This window comes from Mustela lutreola, chromosome 3, assembly GCF_030435805.1.
Source record: "Mustela lutreola isolate mMusLut2 chromosome 3, mMusLut2.pri, whole genome shotgun sequence".
Lineage (NCBI taxonomy): Eukaryota > Metazoa > Chordata > Mammalia > Carnivora > Mustelidae > Mustela > Mustela lutreola.
Window position 1 is genome coordinate 210556175 of NC_081292.1, and position 20239 is coordinate 210576413.

General features: G+C 39.8%; 1 protein-coding gene and 1 long non-coding RNA gene across 12 annotated transcripts in view; one reads left to right on the forward strand and one right to left on the reverse strand.

Annotated features, from left to right (window-relative positions):
• The window catches only part of TFPI (tissue factor pathway inhibitor), a 98917-nt gene extending 83739 nt beyond the window's left edge, over positions 1–15178 (forward strand). For 6 of the 11 annotated variants that reach the window (XM_059168644.1, XM_059168649.1, XM_059168643.1 and 3 more), the window contains 2 exons: positions 11875–12054; positions 12755–15178. In XM_059168644.1, the coding sequence (XP_059024627.1) occupies positions 11875–12054; positions 12755–12861 (287 nt within the window). In that variant the 3' untranslated portion in view covers positions 12862–15178. Of the gene's footprint in view, positions 1–393; positions 1304–8526; positions 8552–9887; positions 9907–11874; positions 12055–12754 lie in introns of those variants that run through there. The other 5 variants (XR_009352123.1, XR_009352124.1, XM_059168651.1 and 2 more) reach the window with 3 other exon arrangements.
• Positions 15122–18317, reverse strand: LOC131827685 (uncharacterized). Its single transcript, XR_009352126.1, has 3 exons — positions 18126–18317; positions 16223–16310; positions 15122–15250 (listed from the first exon to the last, which is right to left on the reverse strand). It is a non-coding gene; the product is annotated as an uncharacterized LOC131827685 (long non-coding RNA).
• Between the last annotated feature and the right edge of the window lie 1922 nt (positions 18318–20239).

Consider the following 20239-nt stretch of genomic DNA (forward strand, 5'->3'; position numbering starts at 1 on the left):
ATAGACTCTTTCTGTGGTAATTTAGCCTCATTCCCTTGTCTTAGATTTTTCTGCATTATCTGCTACCCCTCTAACTGTCCCAGATTTTTTTTTAAAGATTTTATTTATTTATTTGACAGACAGAGATCACAAGTAGGCAGAGAGGCAGGCAGAGAGAGAGGAGGAAGCCGGCTCCCCGCTGAGCAGAGAGCCCGATGCGGGACTCGATCCCAGGACCCTGAGATCATGACCTGAGCCGAAGGCAGAGGCTTAACCCACTGAGCCACCCAGGCACCCTGTCCCAGATTTTTGTCTCACTAAATACAAAGTATTTTTGTCCCTTCTGAACGGACACTGTCATTAAGTAGAACTCATTTACTCTGTTATTAGTAAACACGAGTTATCCATTCTTAGGGCTCCTGATGTTTTGTTCGGCTTCTCCTTACTGAAAGCCACGGCCCTCTGCATGGAGGCTGCGTTCTGCCCCCGAGGAAGCCTTCTTCCCTCCTTTTCTCCTGGCCTCCTGTGCTGGTTCCCCTCATGCTTCTGTGACTGGATGTTGTCTTAGCTCGCCTCATTGGCTACATTACAAGTCTTTTGAGGGAAGAGACCATGTGTTATACGCTTTGCAGATCTTCCCTCCTTAGTATTCAGGTCAGTGTTACACTAGGACAGGAGGCTCACGATTTTTATCTGTGACTTGTGACCCCCAGTTACAGAACAGACAGTGGTGGGAAGCACGTCTTTCCGCCCACCTTCTGTGTCCATGCGTCCATGTCCGTTTGAGGAGAAGTCAGAATTTTGTGCACATTTTAATATTTCTGCTTTATATCGTATATGTGATGCCTTTGATAACATGCCATTAATAAAGTTTTAATATTTATGTGAACATAGTAATACAGTCCTCTCAATAGAGCTCATTGGTAAATATCTATCAAAGAAAAGCTAATGTTCTCAACTGTTCATACTAATTCTGGGCTCTTTTTTTGTTTAAAGGAATTATTTGTTTATTTTTCTGCGATTTTTAAATTTAAAGGCAATGTAGTTAACATATAGTATATTATTAATTTCAGGGGTTAATTTTGTGATTCATCAGTTGCATGTGATTCTGGGCTTTTTGAATGGACCTGACCTGTTGATTAAAAAAGTGATTCGGGGCACCTGGGTGCTCAGTCGTTTAAGCATCCAACTCCCGATCTCGGCTCAGGTCGTGACCTCAGAGTCCTGCACTCAGCGGGCTCTGCTTAAGACTCTGTCTCCTTTCCACCTGCCCCTCCCCCATGCTGGCTTCCTCTCCCTAAAATAAATCTTTTTTAAAAAGTGATTTCTTTTCCTGGTTCTCATCGTGTCTTTACTTCTCTGCGTCAACTCGTCGTAGCTGCTTTGGGACTACATCAGCTATAGGTTTCGAAAAAAAAAAACAAAGTCTTGTGATAGACTTCAAAACCCAGCCAGTCAGTCTCCCACCTGGTCTCTGACAGAAAAAAAAAAATCACCTAAATATTGGACCTAGTCCGTATTTCTTCCGGCAGCCACGAAGTCAAGGGAAAATGATTGTGTATCATTCTGCAAGCCACTTGGGTACCTGAGGTGCTCTCGCTCCTGCCTGTACTCAAGGTATAACCTACAGGCCAGATTCCACATACATGTGGGAAAAATGGAGAGAAAAGAAAACATAAACATAAAACAGACGTAGATACACATGCATATACATACACATGTATCTTTTAAAAAAGTTCTGGTTATCATTGGCCTTTTGGAAGAGACGTTATAGAAACTGACTGAAGGAAAGTAAAATGAAAGCCGTCGCTGAAACAGTTACTTTATAGATTTTCGAGAAAACAGTCACCTGTTGTGTCTCTGACAGCCACCAGAAGTGTCTGCAAAGAAAATACCCCTTCGTCCAGCTCCACAGTTCGCTGCTGGCCTGTCAACAATTCTGAAAATCCCCTTCATCAAAAACTCACTTCAACGTCCTCCCAAAGCACCCTCTTTCTCCTGTGCTTCCCTCATGGAAATACACCTGCTTGGTGACACTGGTGCCTCACACAGGTACTGGCAAGCTGGCTTTCTAAAATAGGTCCCTTGTGGAGACGACCCGTTAGAGCCGTAAGACCGTCTACTTCCTGGCAGCAGAGCCGGTGAGAAACAAACCCGTAGCACCTTCCCTCTGCCAGCACTGCTGCCAGCCGGACACAGTCACCCTGGGTGACCACTGGCCGCTTTGGCTAATCCTTTTCTTCCTGGGCCGTCTCTGCTTTCAACAAGGATACGCTCTCTTGCCCAGGTCATGGGAGTCCTCCAGAGCAGTGTTCCTGAACTTTCCTTAAAAGGAAAAAACAGACTCTAATTGATGAATTAAATTCTTTTGTATGACACTAATCATATACGGGCGAGTAAAATACTGTGTCTCATTAAGCATCTGACCATTATAAACTGTCAGTCAAAACTCACAAATGAACACAAGCTGCAAACTAAGGAATTAACAAGTTTAACTGGACGGTACTTTCTAATTGAGATAAGGTGACCTACAGCACTGTTCGCTCACAGTGACCTGACATTCATATTTGTCATAGCGCCCACCTGCCCCCACGCAGAGTCACTCCAGTACCCCTCATCCTCCCCGTGCTGTGCATGCACGACCCACCATAGGACGGAGACTTCCCGCGGCTCGAGCGCGCCCACACTTGTGGACTCCTCCGTCCCCATGCCCTCCCAGAGCCATAAGTTTGTTCTCTGTATTTGTGTTTTGTTTTGTTTTTTTTTAGATTCCAATATAGTGAAATCATATGCAATTTGACTTTTCAGACTTATTTGGCATAGTACCCTCTAGGTTCAAGCATGGTCTCACCGATGGCAACAGCTCATTCCTTTTGTGGCTGAGCGATATTCTGTGGGGTGTACGTGTGTGCTGTCCGTTTGTCCACCGAAGGACGTCTGTGCCGCTGCATAGCTCGCTGCCCTCAGTAACACTGCCATGAATGCAGGGCACACGTATCTTTTCTTTAAATTAGTGTGTTTGCTTTCTTTGAATACTCAGCAGCAGAATTATTGGATCATATGGTAGTTCTATTCTTAATTTTTTGAGGAGCCTTCATAATTTTTTCCGAAGTGCCTGCATCAATACACACTCCCATTGGGAGCACTTGCGGGTTCCTTTTCCACCACATTCTTGCCAACACTTGTTGTTTCTTGTCTCCCGATACTCGCTATTCTGACAGGTGTAAGGTGGTATCACTGTGGCTGTGATTTGCATTTCCCTGAGGACTAGTAACGTTGAGCCTCTTTTCATGTATTTGTTCGACATCTGTAGGTCTTCTTAGGAAAAATGTCTATCAGGTTATCTCATTTTTAAGTGGAATTGCTAATTGGGTGTTGAACTGTACAAGTTCTTTACAAATTTTGGATAGTCCCACTTTTCAGATGCCTCATTTGCACATGGAATCTCCCATCCCACAGGATGCCTCTCCGTCTTGCTAGTTGTCTTGTTCACTGTTCAGAAGCTTTTTAGTTTGATGTAATCCCACTTGTTTATTTTTGCTTTCGTTGCTTTTGCCTGAGGAGACAGACTCCTACATATTGCTAAGACCAATGCCCAAGAATTCACAGCCTGTTTTCTTTCAGGAATTTATGGTTCCAGGTCTTACATTGAGATTAACCCATTTTGAGTTTTAGATATGGTGAAGAAAGGGTCCAGTTTTATTATTTTGCATGAGCTGACCAGTTGCCCCAAAACCATTTATTGCAAAAACAGTCTTTTCCCCATTGTATATCCTTCCCTCCTTTGTCGTTGACAAACTGACCAGATACGTTTGGGTTTATCACTGGGCTCTTTCGTTCCGTGGACCTGTGTGGCACAGCCCTATTATCACAGGAATTTGGTATTAACTGCTCCAGAGCAGGTTAGGAATGAGGAACGGGTTAGAAAAGCCTGTGCTACTCTATATTGTAATTCTCTGACTGCCCTACTTCTATTTGAATAATGACCAATCTGTGCAGGAGAGAGTTTAAAAAGCACTTTTATAAAACATATCAATTAGGAAAATCTGACCTCTATCTTTTCTTGAGACACGGCGGGACGTGGTTTCTAGTCTTCTCACTTCTTCCCGCTATTAAAAGGAGAGCCGGCTGGCCAGTGCACATGGGCTCACAGGGCGCACAAACACCGGGAACTTCGGTCTCTTTCCAGAATCGGTCCAGGTTACTATGCAAATGCAGTAATTCCTGCCTTTCATATCTGAGCTCTTTGAATACTGTTCGGCTCAGCACTCCTACGCCCAAGACTTGTTTCCAGTTTCTTCATTTGATGACTTATTTGGATGAGGTATCTTTTTCCTGTTCAAACTTGATAAACTCCGACTTCATGCATGTAACTTAGGGTAAGAAATACAGAAGACATTCTGAGCCCGAGTTGCAAAGGAGACAGAATTTGGAAACTGGATATAAAAGGGAAGTTACGGCAGCTTTCTCTTTATCTGATAATTATTGTCTTTGCTCGGTTATTTTTATTTTCTAGGTAGTTTTTGGAGGACACCTTATGGTGGTTAAGAGCATTGGCTTATGGATGGAAAGATATGGGTTTAAATTCCTCCTACTCGCCAGGTCTTTTTGTGGACTTGAAAGAATCACACAACTCTTGGCCAAGTTCCTCATTTGTTATATATGGAGAGCAATAGCTCACAAAGTTGCTGATGATTATGGAAAATATAAAATTCTTATCCCCATGTTTAACATGCAGTAAGGAGTCAGAACTATTAATATTTGAAGGTTTTGATCATGATTACGCAGTGTCAGTGGAGGTTTATAACAGGAAGAAATGATCAGGGGTTTTATTTTATACATTTTATCAGTGATAATTATTACATGTAACTAAAGCCTGTAACCTTGACCTGAAGTATCTTCATTCAATAGTCATAATACTATGACTATCTGAAGTAAAATTAAGCCCTTCTAAAATCCAGATGTGATTATAAAACACCAATGCACATTTCGTGTCTTTGGACTGGATACCCTGATGGGAGGTCTTGAAAACCTGTTTTTTTTTTTTTTTTTTCATTTTATTTTATTTTTATTTTTTTATTTTTTATAAACATATAATATATTTTTATCCCCAGGGGTACAGGTCTGTGAATCGCCAGGTTTACACACTTCACAGCACTCACCATAGCACATACCCTCCCCAATGTCCATAACCCCACCCCCCTTCTCCGGTGTTTCTAATCGTATCCTATGACCTGAGGCATAAATCTGTTATACTTCTTAATGTCAGTTCAGTTCAACAAATCCTGAGTGACTCTCTAGGATGGGGATCGTCACAGGAACGGGGAGTCTGAATAAAAAATAAGAAAGCTGGTGTTGTTCCTTACAGGCCCACCTGTGAAGTGGGGTGAGGGACAGATGTGAAGATGACGTCAGTGCCTACGCTCCGTGCTAAGACGGAGAGCTGCACGGGCGGTGTGGGGCACAGAGCGTGGTATAGCACTTCCATTGAAGGGTGTCAGAATTAAAACTTCATCTTTTCCTAAACCTGTGTTCTATCTTTATCTAACTTCTTGGATTTATTCTTTTAGATGCTGGCTAATGCACAAGCACAGTTCACAATTCTGTCTTTTCAGGGATTTTTCTAGGTAAAGCTACAATGAAAGAAAGCCATGATGAAACTGTAAATTATAAAACTGCTATGACTACGTTTCATACTATAATTTATTTCATAACATACTGAAAGTATTCCATCTTCTGAGTCGACCGTCTAAAAATACCAGAACGGTGGTCTTTCCAGCTCCCTCCCTGCCAGAGGCCGTGCAGCGCTTGGTTTCCTACACTTCCTCTGCACCTGCCTCGGCTGGGGTCGCCAGGTCTCCTGCAGGACTCAGCCTCCACAGGCCTGGTGGAGCTTGCTTCACATATCAAGAAAGAACACAGCTGTGTTTTTCATCCTTCAATACTTTAAGTTGTTCATTCATGTCTATATCATAAACCCAAGTCTATAGTAATCAGAAACCTTCCGAATTTGGCCCAGATCTACTCTCCCAGCCCGGCACCTACTACACCCTCTCCAGATAGCCTGGGCTTTGCAAAGTGCCCCACACTAGGAATATTCTGACTCTTGTCCTTTCTTTTTCTCATGTTCCTCTCTATCTCTTCCACTTGTTAAAATTTCTTTCTTCCTTGAAAGCTGCTCAAGGGACTAAGTAAATGTTAATTTTCACCTTTACTAAAGTCTTACAGGGTCTTCAATTGTACAGCCATCTAAGGAAGAATTTTTCTGATTATAAGACAATTATCTCAGGATAAATTATACTCATATAGCAGCATCATAGTTTGTAATTTTACCGTGGATTGCTTGCTTGATGGCTTTATTTAGAAAAACCCTTGGATAAAGATAACTTTGTGAGCTCTGTCCACAGAGTAGGCAGTATCCAGGCACAGAAGTCCAACACAGTGGACACCAGCACAGCTTCTCTTTCTTTTTAACCTTGGAGCTTCCTGTTGGGACAAGGCGTCTCACAGTCTATTCCCCCATGACCTTTCAGTTTTGACTGTCCTAGAAGCCCGCTTCTTACATTTCAATCTCAGCTGGTTACTGTGCACAGGGACAGAAAGGAAAAAAGTTCACAGTACTCCTGTTCCCATGCCCCGCTGGCTTTCCCTGCGATATAGAACGCCAGTCTCTGCCCATTTCACACCAGCTTTCCCATGTGAGTGAACGGAGATACTGCTTTTCCCGCAGTACAGAATTACTCTCTGTAAGTAGTGTCTTCACAGGTGACAGGGATACTCTCTACTTCTCACCACAGCAGATTCCCAATCTCCAGCCTTTTCCTTATGACCCCAGGACTCTGGGGTGAATATAAAAATATTTTGCTTATATAATCCTATTTCTAACATGTGTTATTTTATAATTTTAATATTAGACAAATTGAAAAAATAGAAAAGAAAAAAACAACTGGCCATATTTGCATTTCACAAACAAAATCACTGTCAACATTCTAGCATATTTCCTTTTCGCATTTCTTTGCTGTTTTTGTTCCCTACCACATCATGAAGTAAATAAAATATAGACTGAAGGTAGCTTCTGGAGAATCCCTAACAGTAAAGAATAAACAGCGTAGTAGTGTCTGTTCTGGGGAGTTGCAACCTTGAGCACTGCTAAGGTCCCTATGTAATAAAAACGTCTCTCCAGGAATCATCTGCTCTTGTGGGTATGAGAAGAGAAGAGTGAATGTAATTAAATGCATTGCCCACGTTTTATTTAGCAGTTGTTCAGGCACCTTTAAACATCATCGTGGAAGTATAAATTTATATAAACTTTTAGTGGAAAATTTGGCAGCATCTACAAAATTATCAATCGTGTATGGCTTTTGCACAATTCTTTTTTTTTAAGTTATTTTTAGAAGACTTTATTGATCTATTTGACAGAGAGAGCACGAGCAGGGGGAGCAGCAGGCAGAGGGAGAGGGAGAAGCAGGCTCCCTGCTGAGGGGGAGCCCGATGTGGAGCTTGATTACAGGACCCCAGGGTCAGGACCTCAGCCGAAGGCAGACGCTTCAGGACTGAGTCACCCGGCCACCCCACAATTCTGATTTTAGAAAGATCTTTAGAAATATCTGAACCTGTGTACAAGAATGCTCACGAGCCATCAATAGGAGCTGAAAACAAGAATCCACATGAGTCGTGGTTGACTAGACACACTGGACTCAGTTCAAGAGACGAGCACTGCGCTTATTAACAAGAAGGTGGATATGAGCAAATACTGAAACAGTCACAAAATACTAGTAAGTACAGGACGACACAGAGTGGTACGCTCGTATCCGTTTGCCTGGGAAAGCAATTTGAAACATTGACAACAGTTAAGGGACAAGGGTCAAATTAGAGAGAACTTTTGTTTTATATTTGTTATACTTTTGCATTAATTCAGTGTCTTACAATGATAAATTATAATTAGAAAGTTAAAGTCTTTATATTTTTCTTTACTAGAAAATTATGGGGGAAAAGAACATATTATTCAAAGGAAAGATTTGTTATTCAATTCCTTAAAACAATCTCAGAAGACAAAACATTTCTCAGCAAGTCATGGGGTGATTCATAGATCCTAAATTGGTTGGTAAAATAAAAGCCTAAATGTTAGGTATGTAAAATGGGAACAGGAAGACAGCACGGTAGGACTCAGAGTGACTACAAAATTTGAAGTTTCAGTATAAGTTTTGGAGAAAACTTACATAAACCACTGTGAATAGAAGACTGATTTTGTAGTGCGCCCTCCAGTTTAGCAGAAACACTAGATCATGGCAGTTCCTGGCAGCATGTAGCGGAGCCTGAACTCTGAAAACTGTCCTAGAGCCTCTAAGTGGAAGTCATCCAAGTTGTTATTAATGGCAAGATCAAGACAGAATGCATTTGGTTATTAAATTACCTTTGGAAAATGAACAGAAGTCAGGTTAGTATCTTTTTATTCTATCTTAAATACCTGTGAATAATTATAATCTAGACCAAAAAAAACTACATTGTGTAACTACTTCAAAACCTTTATATTTTCTTTCATTATAGATATCCTTGTCTGGATTTTGAATAGGTGAGTGCTTATGTGTCTCTAGAGTGTGTGTTACTTGAAAACAGCCAAGCTTACCTCCCCACGGGGGCAAGAACCCCTGTTCCTCACCTTTGGAGATGATAATCAAGGACTCAAAAAATCGTTAGAACTACAATGTCCTTGAAAAGCCGTCTGCTTCATTATTTAGTCATAGGTTGTTGTCTATGCCAGCGTGATCTGATGATAGTCTTCTTTTTTTTTTTTAAGAGAGGGAGAGGGAGGGGGATGGGAGAGGGTCGAGGGAGAGGAAGAGAGAGAATCCCAAGAGGCTCCTGCCCAGTATAGAGCCCAACGTGGGGCTCAGTCTCACAACCCTGAGATCATGACCTGAGCTGAAATCCAGAGTCGAATGCTTAACTGACGGAGCCGCCAGGGGCACCAATCCAATGATAGTCTTAACTACTTGGAGTTCAAATGATTTTAGGAGAATTGTATTAAAAACTTTTAAAAGTTAACTGTAATACAACATTCTTACTAATTAATTTCAAATTTTAACCCACTATCAAAATACTTGTATTTTTAGAGCTACAAATCATAATAATTATCTGAGTAAACACCGAGTTATATTTGATAATCTGTGTAGACAGTGATTAAAATCAAGGCAAAAAAAGTGAAACAAGTGAACAACCATGAGACTCCAATGGCATCTGTGTGGGCCAACTGCCTGTTTGCCTTCAAGCTAATCTCACTGCCGCCTCTTGCCCTGTCTTATACATACATCGTGCTTTTTCCCATGGCTTCTGAGTAGATTTGGTGAGTGGCAGACATTGTTGGAAGACTCAGTGACCAAAGGAAGACAGAAGCTAGGGTACCTCTCCCCACCAAACCCATAGTATATGCCCCACGGTTCCAGAGCCGCCTCCATTGCTAACTTCAGTCTAGGTCTGGAGCCCCAGATGTACCAGTCAAGCTTGTTCTTACTTTGAAATAGCCTTGATTTTGTTATGGGGCTAAGTTTGCTGCAGATCACGGGAACAGAAGGATGGATTTACTTCATGTTATCAGAAAATTCTCTCTGCCCTGGAATAAGAACTTTAGGTAGAACATTGCTGTTAACACATAATAATTAGCATCTGTAAAGAAGTGTAACAATTACAGAAATGTCTATATTTATTATCTTCAAATTACTGTGAACTACTCAGTCCTGTTTCCAACATGCAGAAGTGAAACTAAGGAATAAGTCATACTGTCGTATTTCTACATCAGCTGTGAAGCATCTGTGGGTGCTTGCTGAAAATGAAAAAAAAAATAGCAATTTTCTCTGTTTCTCAAATTAGGCTAATTGCCTGAGGAATATTTCTTTTGTTTCTGAACACAGGTGATGACCTGGGAAGCTCATGGATAGAAGTGGGAGCAGGAGAGAGCCACCTCATGTTCTAGGTTCTGGGTTACTGAGAATCCAGAGCATAAAGAGCTGGAAAAGTCGCACAATAGTAGGCTCAATAACAGTGTTTTTCTACTGTCCTGTTAGAAAATTCCTCTTGCATAAGCCATAGTGGAGGCAGGAGACTTCAACCGTTTCTAGAAAGTTAAGCGTACATTCTCACCAAGTAACATTTTAGTTTTGATTTATGCTGGCAGTAATCATGCACTATAACCCCCACATAGGAGGACATAAAAGATGACTTAGGCTGCATGACTTAGTTTTTCAGATCTGAAGGTCTTCCTTTAAAAATCAGTGTTCATAGACCTAATCAAGGACCTAAATAATACAGTATTCTTTAGGTGACTACAGTTCTTCAATTTTGACACAGAATTTTCATCTTCCTAAAATGTCTTATATATTTTCTGTAGTATTCTGACTCTTGTTTTCCAGGATTTCTCTAGTATATGAGCCATTATATCAAGACACTCTCATCTTCATTTACATTATTAAGAAGGCAAGAGGAAATGTAGATGCTTGTATTTTTTATGTCTAATTAGAATTCTTTTCTTTTTTTTTAAGATTTTATTTATTTATTTGACAGATCACAAGTAGGCAGAGAGGCAGGCAGAGAGAGAGGAGGAAGCAGGCTCCCTACTGAGCAGAGTGTCTGATGTGGGGCTCGATCCCAGGACCCTGAGATCATGACCTGAGCCGAAGGCAGAGGCTCACCCCACTGAGCCACCCAGGCACCCCTCTAATTAGGATTATTGTTCATTAATTCAGATCAGATCAAATAATTTCTGCATCTTTCCCCTCAAAGTGTTTCATTTTCTTTCTTTTATAGTCTCATCGGGGGTTCGCTTGTCATCAAACCACTTAGCTTTCTGGCCAACCTATTTGCCTTCATTGGCTGGATTCCTCAAAGATCTATTTTCTGCCAGTTTTGTATATTTAGTATACCCTCTTTGTCTGCATCCGCTGTCCCACATCTCACTATTTGGCAAAGCCCCTAAAGTTTTATTATTTGGATTCCATCTACCAACTTGCCTGCAGTGTTGGTTTACTAATGTGAAGCCTCGTAAGTCTGTGGCTAGAGCACCAGCTTCCCCTCACTGACAGGAATTCCCCAAAGAGCTAAAAACTAGCATTGAACTGAAACTATTTCTCTGCTTTGTCTTAAGAAAACGAGCGATCCTCATATAACCCTGGTTGCATTTTCTTTCTTGGTTTCTAAAGTGGTTTGTCCGCCGACAGACCAGTTTGTATGCTTGGTTTAAACCCGCATGTGTCCTAGCTCACCGGCTTTAACAATACGCCTGCCTTTGCAAAAACGTCTAATTCATCAAGAACTGATGCCTCAGGTCACAAGAGAACTTGATCACCACATCAGTCATCTCTTCAGGGATCCTCCTCTGAAGCTCGAACACCTGAATTCCTGTGCCTTAAACTGTGGTTAACTACCCCACCTAGAACTGGAGTCACAGGGCGGCAGCAGCCGCGCCTCCTCAGTGCCAGTGCCTGTGTCGCTCAGAGGGAGGACTGCTCATCCGACGCTTCTCCCCAAGTCGAACATCCACAAACAAAAGGATGTGTAAACACTGATAATCTGCTAAAGGGAACACGGTTAACAAATTTTTATAAATTTTTGAATAGCGGTTTCTATCATGTGCAACTAGTTTTTCCCCTCTAGAGCGTTACCACAGCACTTCACTTTAACAAACAGATCTACTTTATTTCCCCGAGGTCCTACTGCGGTGAACACTTGGAGATTACTAAAGCATTTTCCTGGAGTTGAAATACATGAATTTCACTGAGTACTACTTTTATTCAATCAGATTACTGTTTTGAATATACTATAAGAAAATAGATGAACAATAAACAATGTGAAGTTTTCAGATTACCTGTCATGTGATTTACTATGTTTTCTTGATGTTCTTAGAATTTCACGGTCCTTCCTGGTGTCTGACTCCAGCAGACAGAGGATTGTGTCACGCCAATGAGAGCCGATTCTACTACAATTCCGTCATTGGGAAATGCCGCCCATTTACGTACAGTGGGTGTGGAGGGAATGAAAATAATTTCACTTCTAAAAAAGCATGTTTTAGGGCTTGTAAGAAAGGTAAGAGGACATTTTTCCCATTAATTCACTAGTGTTTAAGATAATAATTGCATTGAAATTATGAACAAATTTTAATATAAGAAAAATATTATGATATTAGTTCTACTTATAATAAACAAAATATTGTAATTTAGGTAATATATGTCCCCTTTTCAATGACATTTAGATGATATTGCTGGAGATATTAACTACAATTCCTCATAATGTGTCTTTCACAGAAAAAATAATCTACTTGAAACAAAACATTCTATTCTTTAATATTTACATACTAAGGTTTCATTGTAAATTATACCAAAATATTTTTAAGCTGTCTTACAATGCACAACATTTAAATGTACCTACTGATTTTCTTCTGAATATTAAAATGATGCAGGTTTATAGAGTATTAACATATAAGTAAAAAAATCACACGTAAGTCCACCATATTCAGCCACATGTTTGCTTTAATAAAATGAGCATGAATTTCTGACCGAAGATGAGAAATAAAAGTCAGAAACATGCTTATCCATTTTTGCTCATTCTTATATATGTGAAATGACTTCCTTAGAAATAGCTTGTTCTGCATAAAGACTAATTAAAGCTTTTAAGCCAATTTTTTTTGGTTTTATATATTTAAAGATAATTTGAGAAAAATGTAAATAAAATGTTTTATTATATTACTCTGTTTTGCACAACACATTTGTTTCTCTTCCTTATGTAGGTTTCATCCAAAGAATATCAAAAGGAGGATTAATTAAAACCAAAAGAAAAAGAAAGAAGCAGAGAGTGAAAATAGTGTATGAAAAAATTTTTGTTAAAAAAACATAAATTTTGTTACATTATTGTATTGGTTCTAAATATTCTGGATGAAACTTTTCACTATATTTTCTTTCCCAAAATCCTTTTAATGAATATTTCCATGAATTTTCTATGTACATATTAACCACTATTAATACTTTGTATCAGAATTAACTTCTTTATGTAATCGAAGTGCATATTCAGGGCTGGCTACTATGAATTTACTTACTCTCTCAATCCCTCTCTATTTCCTTTGACCACAAGTTATCATATAACTGACCACATCCAATCGGTCCACTTTTACATTTGGTAATCAGTTGTTTGAAAATATGTTGTCATTTATTTGTTTTGATCATGTAGATGATAATCTCCTTTATTGCCTATGCACAGATTAAAAAATATAGCTATTAAAGATCAAACCCCCTTTGGATTTCACATCTAAAATGGTGACAAGCACTTTCTTCTGCAAGGATCGATCGGCCAACCACGCATTGAGGGGAGCTGGGAATAGTACAATCCGTCGTGTGCCTTCCTCCCTGGACCTTACTCTTCTCCTTGTTCGTAAGCCCGTGCCTCAGATCAATCTCGAGCCAAACCATTATCAGAACAAAAAGAATCAACTCTATTATGTGCCTGATTTTGTTTAACTATTTTTTGTTGGTTTATGACCCATTATATTAGTAAAAATGGTTGAATAGTTGTGTGTTAAGATCATGGTCATGGTGGTGAGAAGAGGCTTGGTGGAAAGGGAAATTTTTAATGGTAATCAAAAGGAAATTGTTCATGTGTGTCCCAAATTCATTGTTTAACAAAGTTTTCTCTTACCCAGAATTGTAAGAATATTTAAACCCGCTGAAACCTACTTATTTATCCTTGGGATCTGCATGTAGTACAACCCAGTAAGTCATGTTTAAGGTGGGGGAAAAGAAAGTCATGTTATTTCCTTCGAAGAGGAAGATTCTACTAGAAAATCTAAGTGATATTCCCTCTCAGTGACCTAACCTTTCCTTGGAGTTCATTCTGTTCCTCCAGATCTAGACCTTTCCTTCTCGGCTCAGCCGTTGCCGGACGGACTCCACAGCCTTCCGGACATTCCGGTCTCTGTAGCCTCATCTCTAGCTTTGCCTTTAACTGGGAACTTGCCATCGAGAAGCAAGTAACCATTTCATCTACTTAGTTTAGCTTTATGACTTTCCTCTAGCAGTAGGGTTCTAATTTTGCCTGTTCCTCAGTCTTGAAAGTTTGAAGCCAATTTTGACTTCTTATGTTTCTTCATATATATATGTATGAGGAAAAGAAATATATATCATCGGTCTCTGAACACGATTGCTTCCTGTTTCATGTCCTTCAGCTCCAGGTCCCTATTGCACGCTTCACGTCAGTCCTGGTTTAATTCCTAAGAATTAACTCAGTATATTTCCCCACCACTCAGAATCCATCAAGGACTCACTAGTTGGTACTTAACCCCACCCCATTCCCCACAATTTTATTTTCATATGTATTTTTTGGGATTTAACTACTGCTCTCTTTCTTAACTTTCAATTTAGCTAAAAGGGTATATGCTATTCACTGACTACATCTTTAATTACTCAACTTATTCATGCTGATTTCCTACCTAAAAATGTGATCTTTTCTCAACTTTCCACATGAATTCAGGGTCCAGCTCATGTGCGCTATAAAATCCACATACTTTTGAGGCTGAATATGAAGTCCTAAGATATAATTATAAATCATTTTCATCCTATGGCATAAAAATTATATCATTATAAAATAGTGTCAACTTGTCCACTTAACTTTATATCTTGATTTCAAATAGAATACATACACACAATATATACATAAGTAATAGTCTTAAACTGAATGTTTGCTGTGGAATTTGAGACTTTGGGAAACCAAAATCCCTGTGCAGTATGCTTTCTTGTCATTTATACATGGATAGCAACACCCTTAAATAAAGGGTGACGTCTCCTTAGGTCAAGTGATTAGCTGCCACCAACACTGTATAAATAACACAGTAGTGAGTTGGACATTTTCTCCAAAAACCACCCATGGGTTCATTACGTAATCGAGACAGACTCACACTGAGACAGTTTGCAATGTTTAATTCACAAGAATATTATTTTTGCTGTAATTTTAGATAAGAAGCTTTCTGGTGGTACTGTCTTACTTTGTTTTACATAATCAAATACATCTAACTGTGAATTTTATATAGAATTACATTATACAGCATTTATATATATTTACCAACTTTGTTTATTGTGTTCAAAATTAACAAATATGCTGAAAACTGCTCAAATGATTTTAGTTTTTACATTACAAGAAATAAAATATTATCTTGAATAATGAAGTGTAACTGTTACGAAGTTTTTTTATACTTCAAAAAAGTTTAGTGTTCTTCAGTTATTACAAAGACTGAGACCTAAGAGACAGAAAAACATTGTTCCATAAGCTTCAGTTGACTTTTACCTCCCTTATTGGAATTTGCTAATAATCTTCTTTCATTTACAAATGTGCATTCAAATACTAGGACTTCTTATTTGTTAAACAAATTAATTACTATGCCTTACAATGCATACTCTGTTCCACACGTATTTCTACAATTGTCTCCTACAGTTATATAAATATGACATGCATATTTAAATATATATCATTAATATACATATTTTATTTAATATACATATTTATTTAATATACATATACAGATTTTATAAGGATTTCCAATCTTGACTAATAAAGGTGTCATGGCCCATTTCCATGTCAGAAGGAGGAAGAAAATGACATTAATCAACTATTTAGGAGAAATCTTGAGTGATTTTACAAAATGTTCCTGTTTGTCTCCTTTTTATGAAGTTATTATTTGAATTTAGTTTCCAACTTTTGACTTTCAGTTCTTTCTCAAGAACTTTAGCGTGAACACACCTGAATTACTCTTCTTGTACTCCGCCTCACAGAACATTCCCTTGGGGCCAGTCCCTGAATTACAACCCTGTAGCTGGTGTCTGGGCTAGAATTACTCAGGGCACTTTTTAAGGGAGTAGTGGTACACGGTAATTCATTTCTCCAAAGAAAGAGGAGAGATGTGAACACATCTGGTTATCTAATGTAATAAAATAGAGCATGAGGACAATGAATAGGATTTCCTCATCCAAAAATTTGGATCCCCAAAGTTTGAAACAAAATGGGGTTATATTTGATCACAAAATTTGAAAGGCCAAAGTTATTTTACTTCAGTATAGATGGACTCAGGTGCAGTCTATCTTTATTCCTGATTCTTCTGCCCAGCATTTTTTGCCTTTATTTTTTAATCTTACAGGGTTACAAGATGACTTCTAGGATTTAAGGCTCACATCCTCTCAGATAAATTTTTCTAGAAAAGTTTATACTCTTTTACCTCAAAGAATTGAAGTCCTGGCCTCAGGCATGATCCATGAAAGAAATCACCAGCAAGCTGGACTTCATTAAAACTAGAATCTTCTGTTCTGCAAAGGATAATAAAAGATATTAGAAAACAAGCCATGAACTGGGAGAAAAATTTCAGAAGATACATCTGATAAGGGACTGTTAGCCAAAATAGATAAAGAACATTTAAAACTAAAAAATAACAATGCTATTAAAAAAAAAATGGTCAAAGACCTTAGCAGACACCTCACCAAAGAAGAGCTACAAATGACATAAGTGTATGAAAAGACGCTCCGCATCATAGGTCATCAGTGAAATACAAATGACAACAATGAGCTGCTACCACACATCCACTGGAATGGCTAAAACCAGGTACATGGACACGACCCGACTCCAGCAAACACACGGACGGAGCAGGCGCAGCCCTTACTTGTTACTGGTATGAACGCAGAATGGTTAGTCACTTTGGAAACCAACTGGGCAGTTAATAACAAAAGTAAACACGCTCTTACTATACCATTCAGCAGTCAAGCCCCTTGTATTTACCCAAATAAGATAAAAATGTTTGTCCACACAAAAGCCTACACAGATATTTGCGGCAACTTAATCCATAATGGCCATAACCTGGAAGCAACCAAGAGGTCCTTCAGCAGATGAACGGATAAACGGTGTCAGGTCCCGACAGCGGAATATTATTCAGTGTCAAAAAGAAAAGCGCTACAAAATCGTGAGAAGACATGGAAGAATTTTAGTGAGTATTATTAAGCAGAAGAAGCCAAACTGGGAAGTCTACGTGCTGCAGGAGCCCCGATACGTGGTGGTGTGGGAAAGGGAAACGGGAAATGGTTCCGAGGGGTAAGCAGCAAAGGCAGAAGGATGGGCAGAGCGCAGGATTTTCAGACCAGTAAGATCCTCTGTGTGTTGCCGTAATGACGGAAATTGGTCAGTACAGGTCATGATTTCTCCGAACCCATGGACTGTACACCAGGAGTGAGTCCATATAAGCTATGGGCTTTGGGTGACTATCACAGGTCAGTGGAGATTCATCCACTGGCACAAATGTACTGCTCTGCTGGGGGATTGGCTCTAATGGGGGAGGCCATGCCCATGTCATGGTAGGACATATATGGGAAAGCTCTGTATCTTTCCTTCAATTTGCTGTGGACACAAAAACTCTCAGGAATTTTTCTTCGGCTCGGGTTGTGATCTCAGGGTCCTGGGATCGAGTCCCGCATGGGGCTCTCTGCTTGGCGGGGAGCCTGCTTCCTCCTCTCTCTCTGCCTGCCTCTCTGCCTACTTGTGATGTCTTTCTGTCAAATAAATAAATAAATAATCTTAAAAAAAAAATCCTGGCTGTCCTCTTTTTGACCCAAATATCTAATGGCCAGCCTTGACCCAAATATCATGCTTAGAGAAATGTGACTTTCTGATTAACCCAGTGTGAGTCACAAGTCCACTCTGAACATCCTGCTGCCATAAGCACTACCTGAAATTCGTGATCTGACTGCCAGGGTTGGGCCTAGAGTGAGGCTTCAGGCACAAAATTTGAGAAGACAATAAAAAAGTCAATAACCAAGATCAATAATAGTGCAATGCAGCATTTTTTAAAAATTAAGCAATTCATGAAGAAAATATCGAAATTATTAAGACAGGAGCAGTAATAGCCATATTAGAATCTGATGCAAAAGAAAAAAAAATCAGTAATACCAATGACTGTTAAGTGTATAAAAATGGGTCACCTTTGGTCATTATTTAGTATAATAGAAAGTATTAACAGAAAAAAATAACCCAAATAATCATTTAATAGATAAAGTTCATTTGGTCAAATTCAACACTTGTTTCAGAATTTAAAACTTTGAGCAAAATAAAGATCTTTTTTATCTAAGGAAGCATACCTGCCAAAAACATACAACATGATGTGTAGTGATAAAATCTCAGAAACGGCCCATGAGACTCAGGAACAGGACCAACGTGTGCTCCACTAACATCACTACTCAACATATCCAGGTAGTCTTCATTTTAAACCCAAACAAAAAGAAACAGAAATTAAGCATAATTATGTCAAAGTTATTTTCATACAATATGCTTAGCATAAGTGAAAATCCATGGGCGCCTCGGAGGCTCAGTCATTAGCCTCTGCCCTCGGCTCAGGCCATGACCCCAGGGTCCTGGGATCCAGGCCTACATCAAGCCCCCTGCTCCGTGGGGAGCCTGCTTCCCTCTCCACTCCTCCTGCTTGTGCTCCCTCTCTCACTGTGTGTGTCTCTGTCAAACAAATAAAAAAAAAAACTTTAAAAAAATAAGTGAAAATCTAGGAAAATAAAAAACAAATAACACAAGTATGACAAGATTGCTACATGCAAGCTCAATAAATGAAATCAAGAGCACTTTTGTACACTACACAGAAAAACGGAAAATATGCACTAGCTATAACAGAACAAAACCCCAAACGTACGTAGCACTAAATCCCATGAAAGATGTACACCAAAAAAAATTTTTTTAATCCTTTAGAGAAAATTGAAATTTTCTCTAAATTCATATGTTGAGAGACATAGAAAGAGCTAAATATTCTATTTATTGTAGCCCTTAGTGTTTGCAAAAAAAGGGACACAAGATCCTTTGAGATTGTGAAGGAGGAAAATGTAAAATACATAAACATTTTTTTTTTTTTTTTTTTTGAGAGCGAGCTAGCCCCCGCGCGGAGGGTGGTGGAAGGTTGGGGTCATGGGGCAAGGGGAGGCAGAGGGAGAGAACCCCAAGCAGACTCTGCGCTGGGAGTGGAGCCGGATGCTGGGTTGGATCTCACAACCCTGAGATCCTGACCTGAGCAGCAATCAAGAGTCAGTCACCTAACCCACTGAGCCCCCAGGAACCCCAATACATAAGCTTTATCAAATTAAGAAATGGAGAAAAAAATCTCTATTATAAAGAGAAAGCGGCATATGAATGGAAATTGGAGAGTAAGAGGGGTGCCTGAGTCTTGTGGCTTAAACATCTGCCTTTGGCTCAGATCACAATCCTAGGGTCCTGGGATCAGGCCCCACATCGTGTCCTTGGTCAGCAGGGAGTCGACTTCTCCCTCTCCCTCTGCCCCTCCTTCTGCTCGGGCTCTCTCTCTGTCAAATAAATTAAAAAAATCCTTTTCAAAAATTGGATTGTATGGGGTGTCTGGGTGGCTCAGTGGGTGAAGCCTCTTCCTTCAGCTCAGGTCATGATCTCAGGGTCCTGGGATCGAGTCCCGCATCAGGCTCTCTGCTCAGCGGGGAGCCTGCTTCCTCCTCTCTCTCTCTGCCTGCCTCTCTGCCTGCTTGTGATCTCTGTCTGTCAAATAAATAAATAAAATCTTTAAAATGTAGAAAATGAGAAAACTAGGAAATCAATTCAGGAGCCTAATCTTGAAGCAACAGAAAGTCCAGAAAACTAGAGCAGCTAAAAGAGAGGGGAGAGAGATCTTGAAGACAGAAGCAGGGTAGGTCTCCTCTATGGAGACGCTGCGTCATAACCGACAACGGAAACCCCAGCATCCGTCCTCCACACACAGGAAATGTCAAATACTAGCGAGGAAGAGAAGATTCCTAAAGCACAGAGAAGAGTGTGGGGGAACCATCCTGGAGAAACTGAAACAAAGTGGGATTGTTCCTCCCATGGCCAGCATGAAGTCGGATATGAAGCTCCGAGGTTCACTGGTAGGAAAGGCTTCGTGCTGACCGATCTTTCAAAGGGATGCCTGCAGTACTTTTCTGGGAAAACAAAAGTTAATTAAAATAGACTCGTTTAATGCTTTCACCTTCCACCAGACGCTTTGGGGAAAAGTTCCTGAGTGTGACCTAAGACACTATTTTTGGTTCCAATACTGACCCAACTGGGTGGTGATTTGTCACCCAGTTTCTTTAGCCGTACGTTTACTCATACTTGAATGACTGCGCTAGACTGCCTGTAAGAGTTCTCCCGATTTTGGCATTTTAGGGTTTTATGGTAATATTCTCTATTTAAAAGCATTCAACACCAA